A 19,822-nucleotide genomic window follows, 5' to 3' on the forward strand; every position below is an offset into this window, starting at 1 on the left:
AAAAGTGGCAAGTAGCTATATTCTTTCCTGTTTTGTACCTGGTCTACATTTTACAACAAACCAAGACTGCATGGCAATTCCAGCTGTTTGAACTAAGCAAACCTCAAACATGTATTATTTGCCTGTGTCCATAGCTTGAACTGAGAAAATTCATTGTACACAATGAGCTAGTCATTGAAGAAGACAGGAATTTCATGCCAAGGCACTCAGAAAAAGCAATAAAGAGAAGAAAACACAGACAGAGGAAGGAGATTTGGGAAAGCTCAGCATACCACCAAATACTAGAGCTGTGCATGTATCTCAGCAGGTCAGCTAGACAGGGGACTGCGGGACTCTTACCAAAGAACAATCAGTGAGACGCTTTGGTCAATATGACTGCTTAAGCATCACTTCTGCATCTATCACATTTCTGCTCCCTGCACATTTAATTTGGTACTGAATTGCTTTTTCTTTCTGTAAAAAGAAAAGAAAACAACACTCCCTGATCTTTATTCACTGAGATTGGCCTTAGATACAGGCTTACACAGAATCCACCAGTAAGGTACATGAACAAGTCATCAGAGCAAATCTAATGTGATTTGTTCTCATTTTCATTCTTCTTTGTCTAACACAGTGAATCAATGTTTACTTACAAGCAAGCTTTCACTCTAAATGACCCATGCAAGCTCACTGAGGTTGAATGAGGCCAGAGTTTGAAAAAAAATTTAGAAATTCAGTCATGCATTAAGCATCGATAACAATATTACAGACCTTACATCGCAATGTATTTGCAAAGAAACAGCACGCAGCTGGAAAAGCTACATTGGCCCTGTTCTCTTAGGCTCCCCCAAAAATCCCTTTACAGATGGTCTCTGATGTCTTCAGTGCATCTACTCTTGTCAGATCGATCCATACAGTGAGTTAGTAACACTCCCCTCAACACCAAGCATTTGGCAAAGATTGATGACTCGTTGGTGTGCTGGGGCAAATAAGATTCGAGAAAGAGGAGCAGATGTGAAGAGACAGATTTTTTGTATGTGGAATTGGCGACTCAGAAGTATACAAGCCCTGAGTTTGATTTTGCTACAAATAGCAAAACAGAACCAACAACAGCTCCCTCTCTCAGTCTGCAAAGCGGTAATCCTCGTGGGTCTGGGTGCTCACTACCAAAATGCTGTGTTGTTTACTCTGTAGTAGCTGTATGTTGAGATGCAAGACCACTACGCATGAGAAGATAATGCAAAGCTGGCTGATGTCCATAGAGGTAAATATGTCCACAATGATGTCCATAGAGGCAAATTTCAGAAACAAAAATGCCAACGTGTCAGACAGTGAGCAGTTCAAATACAAACAGATTTGCAGTCATAAACTGAAAAATATACTGCTTATACTAAACTATGCTCAGTACCTACGAATGTTGGCTCAGGACCAGTTGGTGGCATGCGTTGCTTGGGCACACATCGGTGCCAGGGGGAATAATGCAGTCCCTTATGCATCTGCAGTAACGGTGACCAGGATAAATGGCATTTCCACCCCTGTTTGCACCATTTCTACAGCCAGGCCAGGTCTCAGCATCCACCAGCCACCTGTACTGACCAACCTGACGAGATTTGCAGCAGGTACTCCCTGGTCAAAGCCAAGACAGCCCAAGGAAAAGCTCTTCCCAAAGACTAATTATCAGGGTGCCGCTGGGGAGCAGTGCCCAAGCTGGTCTGTAAGCTCTCCACAGGCTTAAGCAGAAGCAGTCCTGCCCTGTCCTCTGCATCTCAGGCTGTGTCTAGCTCAGTGCCAGAGCTTAACAGTGATAGTACTTTAAATGGGTTTGTCAACTGACAGCACTATCTCTCATAAAGCTCCAGTGAATCTGGCTCAATTAGTCTCTAAGTCCTCACACTTAAAGCCAGATGAACATCCAAAAGCCAAATACCTAAGCTGCTCTCACCTCAAGTGACCTGTGGTTAATGAGCAATCTAAGTGGATAGTTTAGCTAAATTCTTTAAATGTTAGGGATGGAGAGTGGTGGAAGATTATTATTAAATATATTTAATAATAAATATGGTCAGCATTAAATATAAACTGATTTAAACAGATAAATGCAAGAATATTTGGTGAAGCTTTATCAGCACTACTCTTTCTTGACTGTTTTGCAGGCTGTAAGCATTTCAGAGGAGCAGTTTGTAGATTTTTTTTTCAGTAACTTCTTTAACACTAACACAGTCTGTTCCTGTCAAGATGTAAGCCATTCCTGGTGAGCAGACTTTGGCCTTTACCTGTTTACCCATTCTTTCTCCACAGATTTATCTGCCAAATGACCCACTCCATCTTGGGCCTCTTAGGTTCAGAATTAAGCTCAGAGAGAACAGATAAACGGAACTGAAATCTTTATGCTTACTTGGAGTTAAAAAAAAAAACAAAATACATCCAACATCACTATGTGATTATCCTTAACTCATTCATGAACTTCTGACAGCCTCTAGCCTGTTGCCCACTTGCGTAGCTAAGGCTTGATTCACCACTGAGTGGAGAAAATGGCCTGATTCACAGAAACCTCCATGGGCTTAACATCTAGCCAGCCTGTGTATCTCTCTATTTAATCCTGATGCAGTTGTGTGCTCTGCACCAAGTACATTACAAGCGCATATTTGTTAATATATTTTTTTTGCCAATGGCATCTACTGTTTATCAGCTTCTGCTTTTAAATAATGTCCTTAACCTCCTCTTCCATTTATTTGTGCCCCTCAGGATCATTCTGACAACTGGAATCAAGGAACACTACAGTCATTGAACTAGTTTCTGCCTGTAATTCTCCACCTCCCAATTTTATTTTATTTTAAAACCTGAGCACTGTTAGCAGCACTTTCCAGATATAAGCCAAAGGGGTTCTCTCCCTATGAAGCATGTGTGTGTGGGGGGGAATATTTATTTACTACTTCAGCTGTTCCTGACAAGATAGAGATAATTGGTATTTTGATTAACTGTGTTAAATCTATGAATGCTATAAAATGGCATAAAGTTTCATGCAGCTGATGTCTTTTGAATCACCAAAGCTAGCAGACAGTCCTACTTTGAAGAAGTCATCTTTTCAAATATGCAACTGCACATGGTATCACTGTCTGAGCCTGTCCAGGTCACTGCATGTGAGGTGAGCACACCCTTCTCAGAAACACCCAGTGATCTTAATTTGCTTGAAAACTTTAAAATATCCAGCAATTTCAAGTCATTCCTCTTTCCTCCCTCTGTCCCCCCCCCCTCTTCCCAGTGCAATTTCAACACATGCATGAAAAACAAAATCACAAAAGCTCACCCCTACATTTCATCTGAATAAAATCCAGATGGTGAATCGCCTCCAGTAAAGGTTCACTATCCAGTGTCAGGTCAAACTCAGCAGACACTTTTGGCTCCAAGGCTCCTTTGACCCACTGTTCCTGGGATACCTGAACACGTTTGATTAAAGCATCTGAAATCTGAAAGACAGCATCAGGCTTATGATGAAGCTGCAGATGAAGCAGCACATTGGAAGACATTAGAAGTGACAGAATGGCTCTGAGATACAGCACAAGGAAACCAGGAATATGACAGCATGAGAGTTGAGATGGGATCCAGTAATTCTGGGGTGAGTTCCATTTATGTGGTATCCTTTGGTCTCCTCCTTTCAAAAACAATCTCATCTTAGAGTAGGAAAGCAAAAACTGCATTCATAAAGACCATTAAGATAGTTATATATCATGTCTCTGAAAGCCTCATGCACTTGTGAACTCCGTTCTCTGATGTGCACGGTATTGGTTTGCTCTCCTGTTTAAACAGCAGTTGCACAAACAGAGGCTTACATGTCAGAGTCTCTCCATTTAGCACAAATGATTCAGCTGAAAGGAATAAAAAATCAAAAGGAAAAGAAGGTGGGTATTTCTCACAGTGAGGGAAGTAAGTTGTCAGACAGATTTCCTTAGAATATGATGGACTTGCTATCAATACATCAAAACAGAATTTCATTTTTAAATCTTTGCTCTAGCTCAGCCCACAGACAATTAGGCCAAAAGTCACACTAAGATGATCCCAATGGCCTCCTCTGTAAGCAAAATCTTGGTTCTGAGGAAATCAATGAACTCTACTGTCCTTGAGTTCAGCAACACCGCTTGGATACCTGGAATCCTTCCCAGTGAGATTCCTGCAAATCACAGAGAGCAGAATTTTCTTCTGGATAGGTCAGAGATATTTTTTCTGTATTGCAGGAGTTCAGATATTCTTCCTCACTACTGTTACTGTAAGACACTTGTCTGGTCTCCTGCACCAACAGCTCCTAACCAGTCTGTGCCTTAAGTGGAGAAGCATCTTAACAGCCTTCCTACAACCTTGGAGTCACTTACAGGGGTGCTGGATCCCTTGGCTGTGTTTCAATATCCTGGCTGCAGGAGTAGTTGCTCTAAGTAATGCAGTGCTTCAGCGTTTGCTGGTAACCTGGAAATCATTGTTAAATAAACCAGGAAAATGTGAAAACAAAAGTACTTTTTTACATAAAAGGCGAGCGCAAAGAATGAAGTCACAAAGGTTATAGGAAAAATAAGCTGAAACAAAAAGAAAGCACGTATCTAAGCATGTGTGTAAGACCTAAAGGTTGCATTCATTCTGTAGTATCCAACTGACAGCCTGCTAAAATGCTGTGTAGTCTTTGAGATTAACATACACCACACATTCCTAACTCTTGAGACCAGACGTGACAGTAACAATCAATCTGGAGTGCTAATAGGTTTACATTGGCTAATTTTCATCCTGTTTTTAGGGATACTGTGACAGCCCTCTGACATTCATGCATTCATGTGTGCAGCATGCCCTGTTCAGCTGACAGCCACATACAAACCATTTTGTTTGATGTGCCTTTCTTCTTAGGCAATTAATAAGGCAATAAAGCTAATACATTAAAATAAGAATTAAGGAAAACAGTTAATAATGTGATTAATTAGGCCAAGTAATTAATTGGATAGTAAAACTTATGGTTTTTTTTTCATCAATTGACCCTTTCATGATTTGCCCAATCTCCTCCCTCTTCTTGGCAATGGTAACCATGAAAGATTCCTGCTTCCTCCCTGGGACCTGGGCTGCACAGCTCCTGGAACTGAGCCAGAGGAAGTCAAATGTTAAAGAAGAGAGACCTGCCAATCCTTCATGTTGTAGGCTTACATGAGATCTAGCCATAAAATCTCACTCAATAGTTACTGAGGCAGAGGCTAAGGGGCCTTCTATACATTTAAAAACTCTTCAAACCTTAGCACGCACCTCCAGTGAGTTGTCTGTTGTAGAGAAGATGGAATAAAACTATCAGATTTAGTGATATTAAAATTGTACAGAAAAAAAAGTTTGCACCTAAGAAACAGTATTTGCAACTGGCCTTTTAGACATTATCAACAGGAGTTAAAATGAACCTGCCTTGGAGGTGGAAGGTGCTAATTAGCAAAGCATTCCATTTTTAGATTTACATATCAATCTAATTTTTTTCTCCCAGAACACTGGAAAGAAAAATACCTGTAAAAACCCAGAGGGATCATTTTCTTTGATAACTTCTAGGCAGTACTCCATAAGCCCTGTTGACTGACGTAGCTTCAGCGTACAGTGATTTATCTGGTCCCAAACAACCTGGAAAACAATCAGTACAGTTCTGATAATTGCCTCAGCTTACAGTGAAATGTATAAAATTATTTCAGAAGAGACAACAAACGGATGAGTGTGTTAAAGCTATGCTTAATTTAGCTGCCATATGGCCATTGCCACATCTCCATCAGCTACACTCACTTGCTCTGTATTGTAAATACCGATAATTAGTTTGGCAAAATGTTGTGCACGGGGAATCTCAATTTTCAGAGCAGATTAATTGCTCAAAGCTCAGGTTTGCTTGGGGCAGAAAGAGCACAGAACATGTTTTTGCATTTGCAGTATTCACATTTACAATCGTGCTTTCACTAAAAATTGAGCTTTCAAAAAACCTTTGACTTAAAAGGCAAATATTACAGAGGATAACTGCAGGGGTAGCTTCTTGCAGATTATACTCTACCATTATCTTCACAATTCCCCATTGATCCTGTTCTGCTTAAAGATGCATTGCTAGGATTAAGAATGCCTCTCATTTTTTCCAGATTTTGGGCTAGATTCTCCTGTAAATTAGGCCTAATAGCATTGTGTTCAGTCACAGAACTCCACAGTTACCTCAGGCTAAGGAGAATAAAAAGCAAGATAAAACTATGCCGTTAAAAGCATGTCCTAAATGTTGGTTCTTGTTAAGCATGGGGATTTTTGAATGCTTACTTCAGGTAGATTTTATTGTTTTTCACTTTATATTTTTCACTTTGATTTTTCCTTCTGTCTTAGATGCTATTAATGTTACCAGCACTGTAATACCTCAAAATCACTTATGCAGTTCCCCTTTTCAAAAAATTTGTCTATTTTATGACTGCCACTTGGTTTAACCAGCCATAGCTTTCTTTTCTTCCCTTTACAGCATTTCTTTAATATCTTTCGAGTAGCACATCAATATCTGGTGGTGGCCTGCCTGCATTTCAGAGACTTGAACAGAAACCAAAATCTTCAAAGATTTACTTGGGCAGAAGGGGTTTCTTGCATTTGGAAGGATCCACAATCCAAATCACAGAGGTTACACTAACAAGCAGCTCTCAAAAGTGAGCCCCAAAACATCAGATGCATAGAATGATGGCCTCACTCAAGAAACTACTGAAGTACATGCCTAATTTTAAGTGTATAAGCACATTTCCATTAAACTGCTAAGCTGGAACCTGCTGAAGGACTTCAGGATTGGGTTGTTAGGCATTGTCACCGTGTAAAGGGCTCGGAACTTGACAAAATGTTCAGTAACACCAGGTATCAACAGCCACGCTCAGCTGAATATTCACAGCTGATGAGAGTTACACTCACTTTTAGTTTGTGCTCACGTTCTTTGGTAACTTTTGTGAGCAGTTTGGCCTTTTGTCGTGTTAACGCATCGACCAAGGCATCACATTGAGCAACGAGACAGGCTTCGTAATCCAACCCATTCTCCTAGAAGAAGTTGAGAAACATATTAATCAAAGAACCCATTTTATAGCTTACATTATTGCTCATTCTTACCTGTTTTTCCATTCAGAGAAGATTTCTTTTCAAGATTTTAGCATTCCTATTGCCTTTCTGATTTCATTATTGCTGTATCATTAATATCCACATGCTATAAAACGAAACAGTGAGATGCTATGCCACAGAGTGGGCTAATATGAAAACCTTGATTTACTGGCACTTTTCAGACAGCAGATGTAGTACAACATAATGTAAAATCTAAACCTACCATACATATATGTAAGAGGGTTCTGTCCCACCCTGTATAATTATCGCAGTGTAGCTCCCTTGAAATCACTAGCTCTACATTATGACAACTAGAAGAGAATTATGGACCAGGATGCAGTCCGTAGGCTGATTACCGAGAAATTAATCAAGTACGAATATTATTCCTGAGATTTTGTGTATTGCCTCTAGTACTTTTTCAAAAATAGCAAGCACTTGGCAGTCTTTTATTGATGCTGTGGTAAAACTCTCTGCTGGGCAGGGGCCAGCACGTGAGGTGCACAATGTGTACCCCTGCTGAGCCTTGAACAAGGCCTGGGTATCGCTCAGCCTTGCATAAACTCCTATACAATAAACATGGCACAAACTCTGCTACCACTGGACACCCACTGCAGCTGTAGAAATCTGGTTGAATGGTACAAATGTGTCTTGTGCCGACCCTCCTCCAGGGGATGGCTTCCCCTGTTTGTGGAGTTGGTGCTGTAACACCCATCAAAGGGAGGCTCTCCCTCGCTTTGTCTGCTGGTGAGGCAAGAAGGAGAAAGCTTTCAAGCTCCTCTTTCCAGGAGATGCTCAGCTGTCCTATCAGCTTTTTTCCCAGTTCCCCACATCATTAAGAAGAAAAGAAAAAAGAGTGAGACTATTTTAAACGTGCTTAAGGAGAAGCACCTCTATGGAAAGCCATCACACACCCCTAACTCCTTACTTTCTCCAGTTCTTTTGTTTATAGTGTTCTCTTCTGTTCATTAGTTTTGTCTTCATTCTTTTGAGACCAGATCTTTCAGCACTGTATTCCTTTCCCTGCAGCACAACACCTGCATCCCTTCCTCTGGCTGAGGAAAGCAGGCTCACTCTTCATTGTCCTAGCCCCAGCCAGTGAGAGGGGAGCAGGGAGAGACACCACACAGCTCGGCTACTGTTCACAGGCTTGTTCTAGACTCCTCCTGTTCGTATCTCTCCCTCCTCGGCTTATATCACACCTGACTCACTCTTAAGCTTCTTTCTGTCAAGCTTCTCTTGACACACTGTTATGTGTACAGAGCCTGACTCTGTAAATGGCTGTGGAGCATCGTTTTTTCTCTTAATTTTCTGTTCACACATCAAACAGGGTGTTTGGCGATATGCCTCTTCCGAGTGAGAAAGGATGAAATTGTTACAGCAGATGGGAAAATGTGAAAATCGGATAATGACCACAACAAGGAGGAGCAAGGAAGCAACAGGGGCAATGAGGAAGGAACAGGCAGTTTCTAAAGAGAAAAGACTACAAGATTTAAAAGTGACCTCAGAAAGGGGAAGGGAATGAAGAAGAGGAGAAACCAACAGATCTGCAAAACAGAAAAAAGAAGAATAGATTATGAATTTGCAAACTGCCCCAGGCAAGACAAAAGCACAGCTCCAGGTAGTTCTGACACACTCAAAGAAGAGATGAGTGGATGGCTAACTGGTCCAGTATGCATTGAAACGGGATAATAAAATGAACATATGGCTCACTCCTTTGTGTAAAAATACATTTTAGCTGAGTGGTAAGTGTCTGTATGCATGCGTGGTAACCATAAGACAGCTATTAGCAATACCCTGCACTGAGATATATGGTTCTGAGTACCTACATGCAAATTACATCTATCTACCCCCTCAAAGAACAGTCCAAGAACTGTTCTTTCGTCTAAAGGCCAAAAGGCACAGATCAGCTCATGACACATCTAAACCCCTTCCCCTAAAACAGCATAGCTGCACCAAACCTGCCTCCTGGGAGTAATCCCCAGCATGTGCCATTGGTGAATGCTGCCCAGGCATCACCTGGGAACGAGTGCAATTTGTCATGGGACAAACCATGCCATGTCAGATGGTGTGAGTGATCATCATCTAGCACTCAGTTATACCCTAGCCTTGTTTCACTTACTAATACACATGCAGCTGATTAGTCCTTATGTTCTGGTTTGCTGAAATTTGATGTCCTTCCTCATTCAGACAGACTCATGCTGGAGACTGGCTCGACATGTGAGGTCACATCCAGCTTTGTGCCCAGACACACCTGAATTTTAGACAGTGGTTGGTAGATACTATTTCCTCTTTCAAGCCCTCCTCTAGCATTTAAGCAATGAGCAGCATCAAAGAAATTACTTGGTCTTTTTATCTAATTCTAGCAGCTCCCTTAAGCAGAGCAATTTGCCAGTGATTTTATTGAAACACATTAAAGGATTTTACAACATAGTCATAAATAGTCGTAATAGGCCACCTTTGGGTTTCAGGAGGGAAAAAATACATTTTTAATGGAGGTAGGTGACTCAAGAGAAGACTGGTGACAGACTATTGTTTTGGATGAGTTATCCCAGCCTAAAATAGCTGCCAGTACATATAGGAAGAACGGCTCTCTACAGGTACCTCTCCTTCTCCTTGGAAAATGACAGAAGCTCTAGTGACTAGGCTAGATGAGCTATTTAACTTTTAGATAGCTAAGGTCAGCTGAGAAAAACCTCACACTGCATCCAAAACATGACACGTGACAGGTACCAGTCAGTGGCTGCATGCTGGTTTCTTTCAGCTAGACATTCTTTTCTTTAACCAATTTCCTAGTCTTCGCTTGTTCTGTTTCCCATCCTGTCACAGAAGGCTGTGAGGGTGGGTAATTATGCTGCTCTGTGGCAATCCGCGAGCTCTGGCAGCACTTGTGGTATGAATCCATCATTTGCAGCATAAAGTGTCATCTTTTTAATGATTACATTCTAAACCGAATACAGATTTTTGAGCTTTGGCTTTGTTAGTAACAGGAACAGGACCTGCTTGTTGATGGAAGATGAGCAGGCGTATCCTAGAGCAGATGATGCGTATCACACACAAAACACATGGCAGCAGAGCGCTGCTGCTGCACACAGCAAGTGTCCCCTCCTGGAATCAGTGAAGCTCAAAGTACAGCAGCACATCCCCAGCCCCACTCTGCAGGGTGAGAAGGAAGTTGAGGATCACCTAATCTCCAACACTGATCAGAGCTTAAATCTAGCTGAAAACATAACTTGTTTCATTTGGGGTTTGTGCTCTCAATTATTGCACTCACCATGAGCCCTATTCTCACTGTTGAAGCTGGGCAATTACATGCATGGAAATATCTTCTCCTTCAATAGACAACCAAATTGATTTAGCAGCATTCATTTCATTTTTTTTTTTTTTTTGACTTCCTACAAGTTCTCCAATAAACAGGTTGGCTGGATTTTATCCAGAAATGAGTACATTTTTAGAAATTGCTAGATGAAAAACAAGTAGTAAGTTCTGAGTGGGTAAAAATGAGAACTTATCCTAAATTCAAGGAATTATCATCAGGCAGGAGGCTGGATTCAATCAAATACAAATCAACACAGCTCCAGTGTCCAGTATTGAATATCAGCTTCATGCAATAAACAGCAAACAATCCAGAAGCTAAAAGAGGTGTACAGGCATTATTTGATGAGTAATTTTGCCTAGCAAATACATTCAAGAAAGGTTAGATGATTCCAGGAAATATGAGAACAGCAAAGGAGACAAAGTCATCAGATAAATTATTCACTCAGTTCTATTGATCACATATTATCACAACAGCTAATATTCTACATACCTGTATCTGCTGCAATAAATTTTTCAGCTGAACCAAAAATTCTTTAGCTTCCTTTGCTTTATCTGAAACACCATTTAAAGCCTGAGACAGCTGTGCCTGCAAGAAAAAAAAATAGAAGGAAAAATTGGAGATAAAATGCAAAATATCTCTTACTAATCCTTGCTTTTAACAATTAACAATGAGCTAAAAGGCTTACGTGCTGTCACATGTATTCTTACACACACAAACTGTTTGTGCTTGAAGAGAAGAGTTAAGATTTTAATTGTAATAAGTTTTAATAAAGGAGAAATATGCATGTGGGGGCAGTCAAGTATTGTGTCTGCACATTACACTTTATTACAGTGACTCTGTAACTCAAAATACTTTTTACAAGACAACTACCCACATATATAACGAAATAATAGTCTTACACAGTAGCATCTGTCATGCCAAAAAATCCCCAAGTGCTTTCAAAAATAGTAGTTTTTTTTCATCAAAGCCTGAAATCTTTGTAAATGTAGTAGATTCTACCAAACCTACGACTTCAAAGACAAATCTGTGTTTTCAGACTTCATAGTAATGGGGGCTTCAGTTTCCCATGCTCCAACCCAACAAATGGGTGAATATTTCTGGAAAAGTTGAAAAAAAAATCTTCTGTTAGCTTTTTACTGCTGAGAGATGAGGACTTGATCAGTGTGTAAGTACACACTGAAGACCCAACTTCCCCTTTGCTCAGCTGGCACCTGAGATCTCTAAACTGAACAAGTGGTTTCTTGATGGACTTTCCATGTCGGAAGGAAACTCCGTCTGGAGGAACCCGTGGTCTGAGTGCACACTCCTTGAGCAGCTTCCTCGGAGCCTGGCTGGGACTACGGAAACCATGCTCTTCCATCTGGCAGCCCATGGCAAGCCCAAATCCAGCGTAACACGGAGAGATGGGATTGGTCCCCTTGTGGGTGTCACTGGGGACGTTTTCTTTTTGCTGTCATACTCGGCCTCCCTGACAAGGGTGTGCACCCAGCATGGGGCTCTGGGCTCCTATGCCAAGTCCTCCTGGCTGGACCTTCTCTTCTGGGTCTGCTCCTTAGTCGCACTTGGTAACCATCAGACTGCCAACATCCAAGTAATACCCTCACAAAACAGAAACAATAACTGACAAAGAAAAGGAAAATTAAGTATTCTTGCTGATGTCAGGCTCCCAAAAGGTTGCAGTCTCTTGACTCCTTAGGACTAGAGGGTGTCTTGAGACAGAGCCTCGTATGAAGGATGGCATAAAAGCTACAAGCCCCTAAGAGGAGACCTAGTTGCAATCCTGGAAGTCCCCACTCGTTCTCTGCCTCCCTCTTGTTCCTGAGGGGAAGTGAATTACCCCATCCCTGAAAATGACACAGCTCACTTCCTCACACTGACCTTGTTCAGGGTTTACCTCCTGCCTGAACGTCCCCTACACATTCTCCACAACTGGGGCTGAATTATAGAGAAAGAAGCCATCCTCACACCATTTCCTCACAGTCACACAAATTTTCCCCTTTAAGTCCAGCTGTAGGCATCACATCAGTGCTAAACCTGAAAATAAAATATGCTTTACTACAACTAATTTGTAACAAATGTAATAGGAAGATCAACAATTACAGCGTTAGTTGCTCAACAGTTAAATATTTAACATTCTCTTACACAGACTTGTGCCACCTCACAAAAATGTAAAGCAAGCGTATTTGATAGGAAGGCCACCTGAGGCTACAAAAAAAACTCTAATTCCTTGAAAGGGCCCCCGTTTTCGGCCAGACCAGCTGATCAGGACTGCAAATCAGCCCTCCATGTGCTGGTTATGGTTGCCATAATTTAAAGCCCACCCTTTTTGATGGCACTTTCCACCCCACACACAAGGTGTTTGGGCCTTTGGTTTGTTCAGCTGACATATGACAAGGTGGAGCTGGCATATGACAAAGCGGTGGGGAGGAAGCAAGAAAGAAATAGGGGGCACGAGCATCGTAAGTTCTGCCAACAACTGGTCCAACACAACTGTCCCAGTGTTTCTGTCAAACCAAAAACCAAGGATTGGTCCTGACAAAAGTAAAACTTTTCCAACATCAACCCTCACTTACAAACCAAAGCGTATTTTGCCAGATAAGATGAACCAAAAACTATTTGTGGCCATCAGGTAGAAATCTGAGCCAACGCAGATGAACTGTGGCCACCACAGGCACTGCCGTCAATTCTCACAGTCATGCCCGGCTCCAGTCACGCTACCACTGCGAGGGACTGGAGCAGACACTTGACAAAGTCATTGATCAAATGGCTCTTAAGGGAATTTTCGTGTTCACTAAAAACTGCAGTTGCATTAACGTGACTGCAGCACGGAACCACAGAGAAGACCAGATCTCCATTTACGAAACCCACTTAGAGATAATAGCCTTGTTTTTCAAAGTGATTGTAAAGGATACCTTACAAAGCAGTGGCATCTGGTCCTGCACTTCCCATTAGAATCAAACACAGCTAGATGACTAAGCCCTCAATAAACCAACCAAACCATAAAATGCCCTGTACGCTCAGAGCAGTCTTGCGTGCTGCAGAATATTTACTTGAAGCCAAGCTGAAACGTTACAAGCTCCATTGCTTACGACAATTAATAACTCCTGACAAACGGTACTCTACCGATGGCTGTCTTTACTATAATACCTGCTCTTGCAACAAAAAAGTGAGGATTCTGGATGCCAAGTTTCTACTTCTATCAAACACAGGAACAGGGAGATAATGAGGGTGAGTAATTAAATCCAGATAGGCATGGAAGACTGATGCTTCCTTTGATTGTAGAAAATGAACCAGATAATGCCAAAGTCCTTTTTCAAGCGCACAGTTCGTGTTCATTTAGCTTGTTTTCCCTCTCTCTCTCTTTAGCAGCAGATTGGCTATTGATTAGATAAGCTTACCCTGGTGCTGAATGCTGAAAGAGCCCGCATGTTTTGGGGAACACAAGTCTCCACACCAGCAAATAAAAGCAGGTGTGCAGACTCCACTTCTATGCGTATACAACCATTTGAGCTGAAACATGTCCACCATCATTCCTCATATTCATGGGTCCTCTGTTCTTGTTATGGGCCTCAACCAACTTCTCTGGCTGTTGGTCCAGATGCACAGGTCATGTAAGTGAGCATAGCCCACCTAACTCAGTGGATTTATTTACACTGATTCATGCCATTGGGGCCCTCTTTTTGTTTTCCACCATTTTTCATTCCTCTGAAGGAGAGGTTACGTGCAGCAGGGTAACGGGGAAAAACCTGCACCATTAACAGGGGCCAACCAGTCTTGAACAGCCATCAGGCTAGCAGCACGGCTGAGGGTAAATGCAATTCTCACTGCATGGTCTGAAACACTGCACGGATGAGTTTGCACACTCTGTAATTTCCCAACGAATCTCTATGTAAGGCTCAGACAATGGAGAAGTCAAAGAGCCTGAGAAGAAGACTAACGCAGAAGTGGCTGTAAACGGTCCTGAAGGTGAAGATGGGCAGGGGCTCTGGACAAACAGTTCTAGGGTCTGTAGGAAAACTGTTAGTCTGAAGTTTGCTGTTGTGGGATGAAACCGTGCCCTATGAGAGGAGGGAACATGGCATTGGCTGCCTTTTTTAGGGGAAGAATACCAGCCCCTTGCCTTAGAATGGGATATGCAGGTGCTAGGCAGCTGATGGGGAACAACTGCCAAGCCACCAAGCTGCCCAGGCTCAGTGTGCTCACCAAGAAGCCGTTCCACCAGCTTCTCTGCCAGCTATGCTGGGTTATCGAGGAGAACACAGAATTGAACCTCATTCGGCATACCATTCAATGCACAGTACTTCAGTGTAAGTAATTTATGGTTTGGCCGAAGTAACTACAGGTAATAAGCTATATGAGAACTATTTATAAACACAAGTATCTAACTCCTGAGCAATTTATCTGAGTGAATGTGAGCTGCTGATTTAGGCTGTCTGACTGTATGGTTCCACTATATTTACTTTCAGCCAAGTGCATTGTTCTGGGGAAAGTAATATTCACAAGAGACCAACTTCAGAGTCCCCAGATCAGTTAATTTTGAGTCTTTTTTTTTTTTTGGCTTTCACTAGCATTTTCACATTAAGATTGAATCTATAAATCAAGAGAAATCACATTCAGTGATACCATACTCCCAGAAAACATGCAGTAAAAATAGAAACCAACTTGCTCTTGTTCATTCTGTTGACATCAGAAAAGAAGTAAAATGACCAATGGCACACTCTGATCGCAGCAGAGTTTATCACACTGTTCAAAAAGGCACCAACCAGTTTTCACTCAAAGTAGACTGTAACACAACGCAAGCTGGTCCCTCACAACACACAAAATGTTAACCACATGTGAACAGTGAGCTTAGTTGCTGCTCATGGAAATAATTCTGCTCAGAACTGGAATCTGCCACTAGTAGATCAGTGATAGTTGCGAATCTGTGATCTGCTCCTTCTGAGTCGAGAGAACTTCTCCCCTGCACAAGCAAGTCACATTAGTGAGGAGGTAGCTGAGTCCTTGGCCAAGAGTATGCAATGGACACACATTTGGAAGGAGCTTGTCTTTCTCAGATGGACAAACTATGCATTTCAACCCCAAGTGGCATCTTTTGGAGGTCCTAAAACCAAAAGGCATTGTTTTTCATTTTGCTAGCTCATGCTCAGCCACTCCACGGCTAGAAGATGAGACCAGACTTGATTTTGTCCTTTCCTGCACCGTCTGAAAGGATCTCTCAGGGCTCCTCTCAGTGCTAACTGCAGCGGAGGGGGAAATCCTGCGGCCAGCAGAGCTAGCCAAGTGCCCTTTGCGTGGCCCATAGGACTCCTTTGCCCCCAATGTAGCTGGAAGCTCCAAAGAACTGCTCTCAGCTCAGAGGTTTTTAAATGTTCATGTGTATTAAATGATTTTCCCAGCATCCATTGTTCTTAACAAGAGTGAGCTAACTTCATACACTTTATAAACTTTTATGGTCACGTCTTGTTCTTTATTCAAATGGTTGCAAAGACTTATTTTGTACCACCTGTGCTGCAAAGTCACTGACTGAGATCACACGGGGGGCTCCAGACAGGGTTAAGGACCATCATTTGCAGAGAAGAATGAATCAGACCGCAACATCATGGGAATTGGAAAAGGCTGTACTTGTCCCCAGAGCCCATCCTACTATTCCTCACTCTTGTGCCATGAAGGTCGCCCAGCCATTCCTTCTGGCCTCTGGGTTTTGAGGGGAATGGAAGATCTCCTTGAGGCCCTGGAGACAACACAATGTCCTGTGAGCCTCCCTACCACACCTTCTCATCTAAGAGCTTTGGGTGGCTGCGGGCCGTTCGCCCTCATTGAGGCATTGACAGGGAAGAGGACGTGGTGAGATGAGACTGCGGCAGCTCCCACTGAGTCCCAGGTGGTGAAATGGAGAAACGGAGGCCATCCCCTCTCCTTCCACTGCTCTCAGGCCCAGACAGGACGATGGCATGGACAAGCAAGTTGGCGGGGCTGATAACCCCAGGTGTCTGCCGGGGTTCAGGCTGAGGTTTGATACCTGGGATCAGGCAAGGCAACCGTGGGAGGGAGCCTGCTGGTGCCAGAACAACCCGAGCAGAGGCTGTGGGGTGGCGAGGCGATGTCGCGACAACGAAACCCCGCCGGCCCCCCGCCTCGGGGGCTTACCTTGTGCTGCTTCCACATGGCGCCCAGGGCCTTGACGTCGTGCTTGCCGTGCCGGCCGTCCTCCAGGCACTGGTAGCAGACGGGGCTGCGGCAGCTCACGCAGTACATGCTGTAGTGCTCCAGGTCGTGCTCGGCGCACGTCGCCGGCTTTCGCCCGCCGCCCGCCCCCTTCCCGTCGCCGCCGGGGGCGCCCGGGTGGCCGGGCGGCGGCGCCAGGCGGTGCTTGGCGAAGGGCCCGCGGGCCGGGTGGCAGCGGAGCTGGCAGGCGGCGCAGTACAGCACCTCGCACTGCTCGCACAGCACCGCCGCCGGCTCGGCCGGGCTGCGGTCGCACAGCTGGCACTTGGCGGCGGCGGCGCGGCCCTGCTGGTAGCGCTGCACGATGGCCTCCAGCAGCCGGTTGCGCTGGAAGCCGCGGAGGCCGCGCTGCTCCAGGGAGGCGCTCCGGTGGCACTGCGGGCAGGTGAGGGACGAGCCGGCGGGGCCGGGGCCGGCGCCCCGCGGAGCCGCCGCCCCGGCCGCCCCTCCGGGGGGCGCGGGCACCAGCGGCAGCACCCGCACGCCGTTGGGGGACTTGAGGCTGGGGGTGTAGGAGCCGTAGCCGCTGTCGGTCTCGCTGTGCAGGCTCAGCTTGTCCGCGTGGTCCCCGCCGCCGCCCGCCGCGCACTCCGGGTCCGGGGGAGCGGCGGAGCCCCCGGGCGGCCCCGGGGCCGTGGCCGGAGCGGCGGTGCCCCGCGGGTGGAGCAGGGCCGGCAGGTGCTGCTCGCTCTCCGGGGTCTGCACGGCGATGGTGCGGGCGCAGGGCAGGCAGACATTGTGCGAGCAGGGCAGGATGATGGGCTCCCTGAAGAGCGAGCCGCACACCGGGCACTTGAGCTCCTCTTCCATGGCCGCCGACTTCGTGCGCGGGGGGGAATGGGGATGGGGCTGCCCCCGGCGCCCCCCCTCGCCCACGGGCGTTCAGCACCCGCCGGGCGCGGACAGCTCGGCGGGGCCGGGCCGGGGGGCTGGGAGCCCGGAGGACGCCGCCCGCCCGCCCGCCCTGGCCCAGTGGCGCTGGGCGGCGCGGGGCGGCTTTATGGGGGCGGGAGGAGGCGGGAGGAGCCCCTCGCAGCGAATAAGTGATCGCGCTCGCCGCGGCTGGGGACGGCGAAAACATGTTTTAAAGGGTCTCTGGGCGGCGGTGCTTTCCCTCCGTTTCAGTAAACCCATTGTGCGGGCGGGCGGGGTTGCCTTTCCTCAACGCCCCGGGGACTTTCTGCTCACCCGCACCCGGCCGGGCACGAAATGCCCGGCGCTGCTGTGGGGGGGTGGCAAACGGGAGCTCACGGGCTGAAAGCAGCCCCCTCGGAAGAAAAACCAGCAGTGGGAGCCCCCCTCCGTCTGGTTTACTCTGTTTATTTTCATAGTGGAGAGGTTACGCGCAGGAGCGATTCCGCTTTTATTTTTTTTTTCACTCGCGTATCTTGTCCAAAAGCCGCATCTCCATCAACTTCAGTTCCCTAAGCAGATTCCTTTTTTTTTAAATGCAAGCTGGTTGTGTCTGAGCAGCTTTTAAAAAATGCACTACTAACTCGTGAAAAATGAAAAAAAAAAAAAAAGAAAAGAAAAAGTCCATATTAAACACATCACTTCTCCTTAATGTTTCTTAATACATGATGAGCATTTTGTGGTACTGGGTAGGAAAGTATTTTCCAGTTTCGGGTTTTGTTTTTGCCAGGTTATTAAAACTGTTGATGCGTAGAAAAGGAGGGAAGGGGACAGAGAGCACGAATATACTAAAGGTTCCCGTTTTTTCCTTCCTTCCTCTCTGCAGCTCTCCTTCTTGCCTAGACATTCTCATGACAAGCTGAGGGGGAAGAAAGTCCCGGGTGGCTTCAAGCTTTGTAGCTGCTCAGTTCAAGGTTGAAAGGGGCAGGTTTGTCCTCTGGCACACAAAAGAAAAAAGCCCTGACCCACATAAACCCGCCTGTCTTCTGTCTAGGTATCTTTTTCTTTCATGTGACCTCTGTGCCAAGACTTGGAGTTGATAGAAGGGTTGTGTTTGGGCTACCTCCACCCAGAAACCTCAGCCGTGCAAGAAATGTTCTCAAATACCATTGATTTCTCAGCTGCCTTATGCTACTACACTGCAAGAAAAAGCTGTGGGTGAAATGCTGTTACCTTTGTGGTCTCCATTCTCTGCTTTACCATCTGTCAGCAGTGGGGAGGGATGTATAATAAAGACTTCCTGCATCTCTATAGGTGAATCCAAATCACAATTTTCAAGTATATGTTGGAAGCCACAATCCTAAACAGTAGCTTTTTATTTATTTTTATTTTTTTCTCCTGGACTTTTGTTTTCTTTCTTTACCTGTCTTGTGTGTTAAGATGCCAGCGATCATAACGTGTATATTGGTAATAGCAGCTCTGAGACATAAACAAAACTGGGCTTATCAGACAGGAAGGGGTGAAAACGAATGGGTACAAACACCAAACCCTACCAGTACACCTTTACAGGTGCTTTTTAGCCATGGCTGACAAGTTCCAGACTTCTAATACAGTGAATTTTAAATTTCCATTTTGACCATTACTCCACAGTTTACATAAAAGTGTAATATTGCTTGCCCTTGGCTACAGAGGGGAGAAAGCATCTGTGAAGTGCCACTGTGATCAGTCAAGCTGAACTCCTCCACAAGCCCAATGTGGCCTCAGAGTGTATATCCGTAATAGATGACATTTGGAATGCAAGCCAAAAAATTGAGCGGGTCTTCTCTGCCCTGATGGTGTGACCTTTATCTTTTTCCACCTGCTCCATAAGCTTGCCTCAAACGTCTGTGTCCAGGAGAGCTCTGTCTCTGAGAGAAGGGAGAGCCGTGTGGGCTGGTGTCCCAGCTCAGCTCATCTGTCAAAGCAGAGCTGGCTTCCAGGCGATTGCAGAGGGTGAGCACAGAAACATGCAGCCACATGGCACCATCGGCTGCTGACCAAATTAGCAACAACAATTGCTCTACTAACCGCTCTGAGGGGTTTAGGTTGCAGAGCACAGGTTTTCCTCCTCATGACGAATGTTAATCTATACAACGGCAAGTGACGATGGGAGTGAGCAATCAAGACACCAGTACCATCTCTGCTGCTTCAGAGGCCAGAACAGAAACTGATCTAAGCACTGAAAACTGGCACCAAGCATGAGTGATCCCTGCAAATCCCACTAACTAACATTGGACACCCTTAGTTTTGCCAAGAAACAGATCCTGCTGAGTAGGTCCCACTGATGTTAATGGAGTTATTCCTAAAGCTCTG

General features: G+C 44.9%; 1 protein-coding gene across 3 annotated transcripts in view; it reads right to left on the reverse strand.

The window, feature by feature from the left end:
* The window catches only part of TRIM67 (tripartite motif containing 67), a 40,524-nt gene extending 22,968 nt beyond the window's left edge, over nucleotides 1–17,556 (reverse strand). For 2 of the 3 annotated variants that reach the window (XM_040554411.1, XM_040554410.1), the window contains exons 1-5: nucleotides 16,541–17,556; nucleotides 10,883–10,978; nucleotides 6,898–7,020; nucleotides 5,497–5,607; nucleotides 3,284–3,443 (exon numbers count right to left, since the gene is read on the reverse strand). In XM_040554411.1, coding sequence (XP_040410345.1) covers nucleotides 3,284–3,443; nucleotides 5,497–5,607; nucleotides 6,898–7,020; nucleotides 10,883–10,978; nucleotides 16,541–17,428 — 1,378 coding nt within the window. In that variant the 5' untranslated portion in view covers nucleotides 17,429–17,556. The remainder of the gene's footprint in view (nucleotides 1–3,283; nucleotides 3,444–5,496; nucleotides 5,608–6,897; nucleotides 7,021–10,882; nucleotides 10,979–16,540) is intronic. The other variant, XM_040554412.1, reaches the window with a different exon arrangement.
* Nucleotides 17,557–19,822: the final 2,266 nt, after the last annotated feature.

The sequence above is a fragment of the Cygnus olor genome, chromosome 3, assembly GCF_009769625.2.
Source record: "Cygnus olor isolate bCygOlo1 chromosome 3, bCygOlo1.pri.v2, whole genome shotgun sequence".
NCBI lineage: Eukaryota > Metazoa > Chordata > Aves > Anseriformes > Anatidae > Cygnus > Cygnus olor.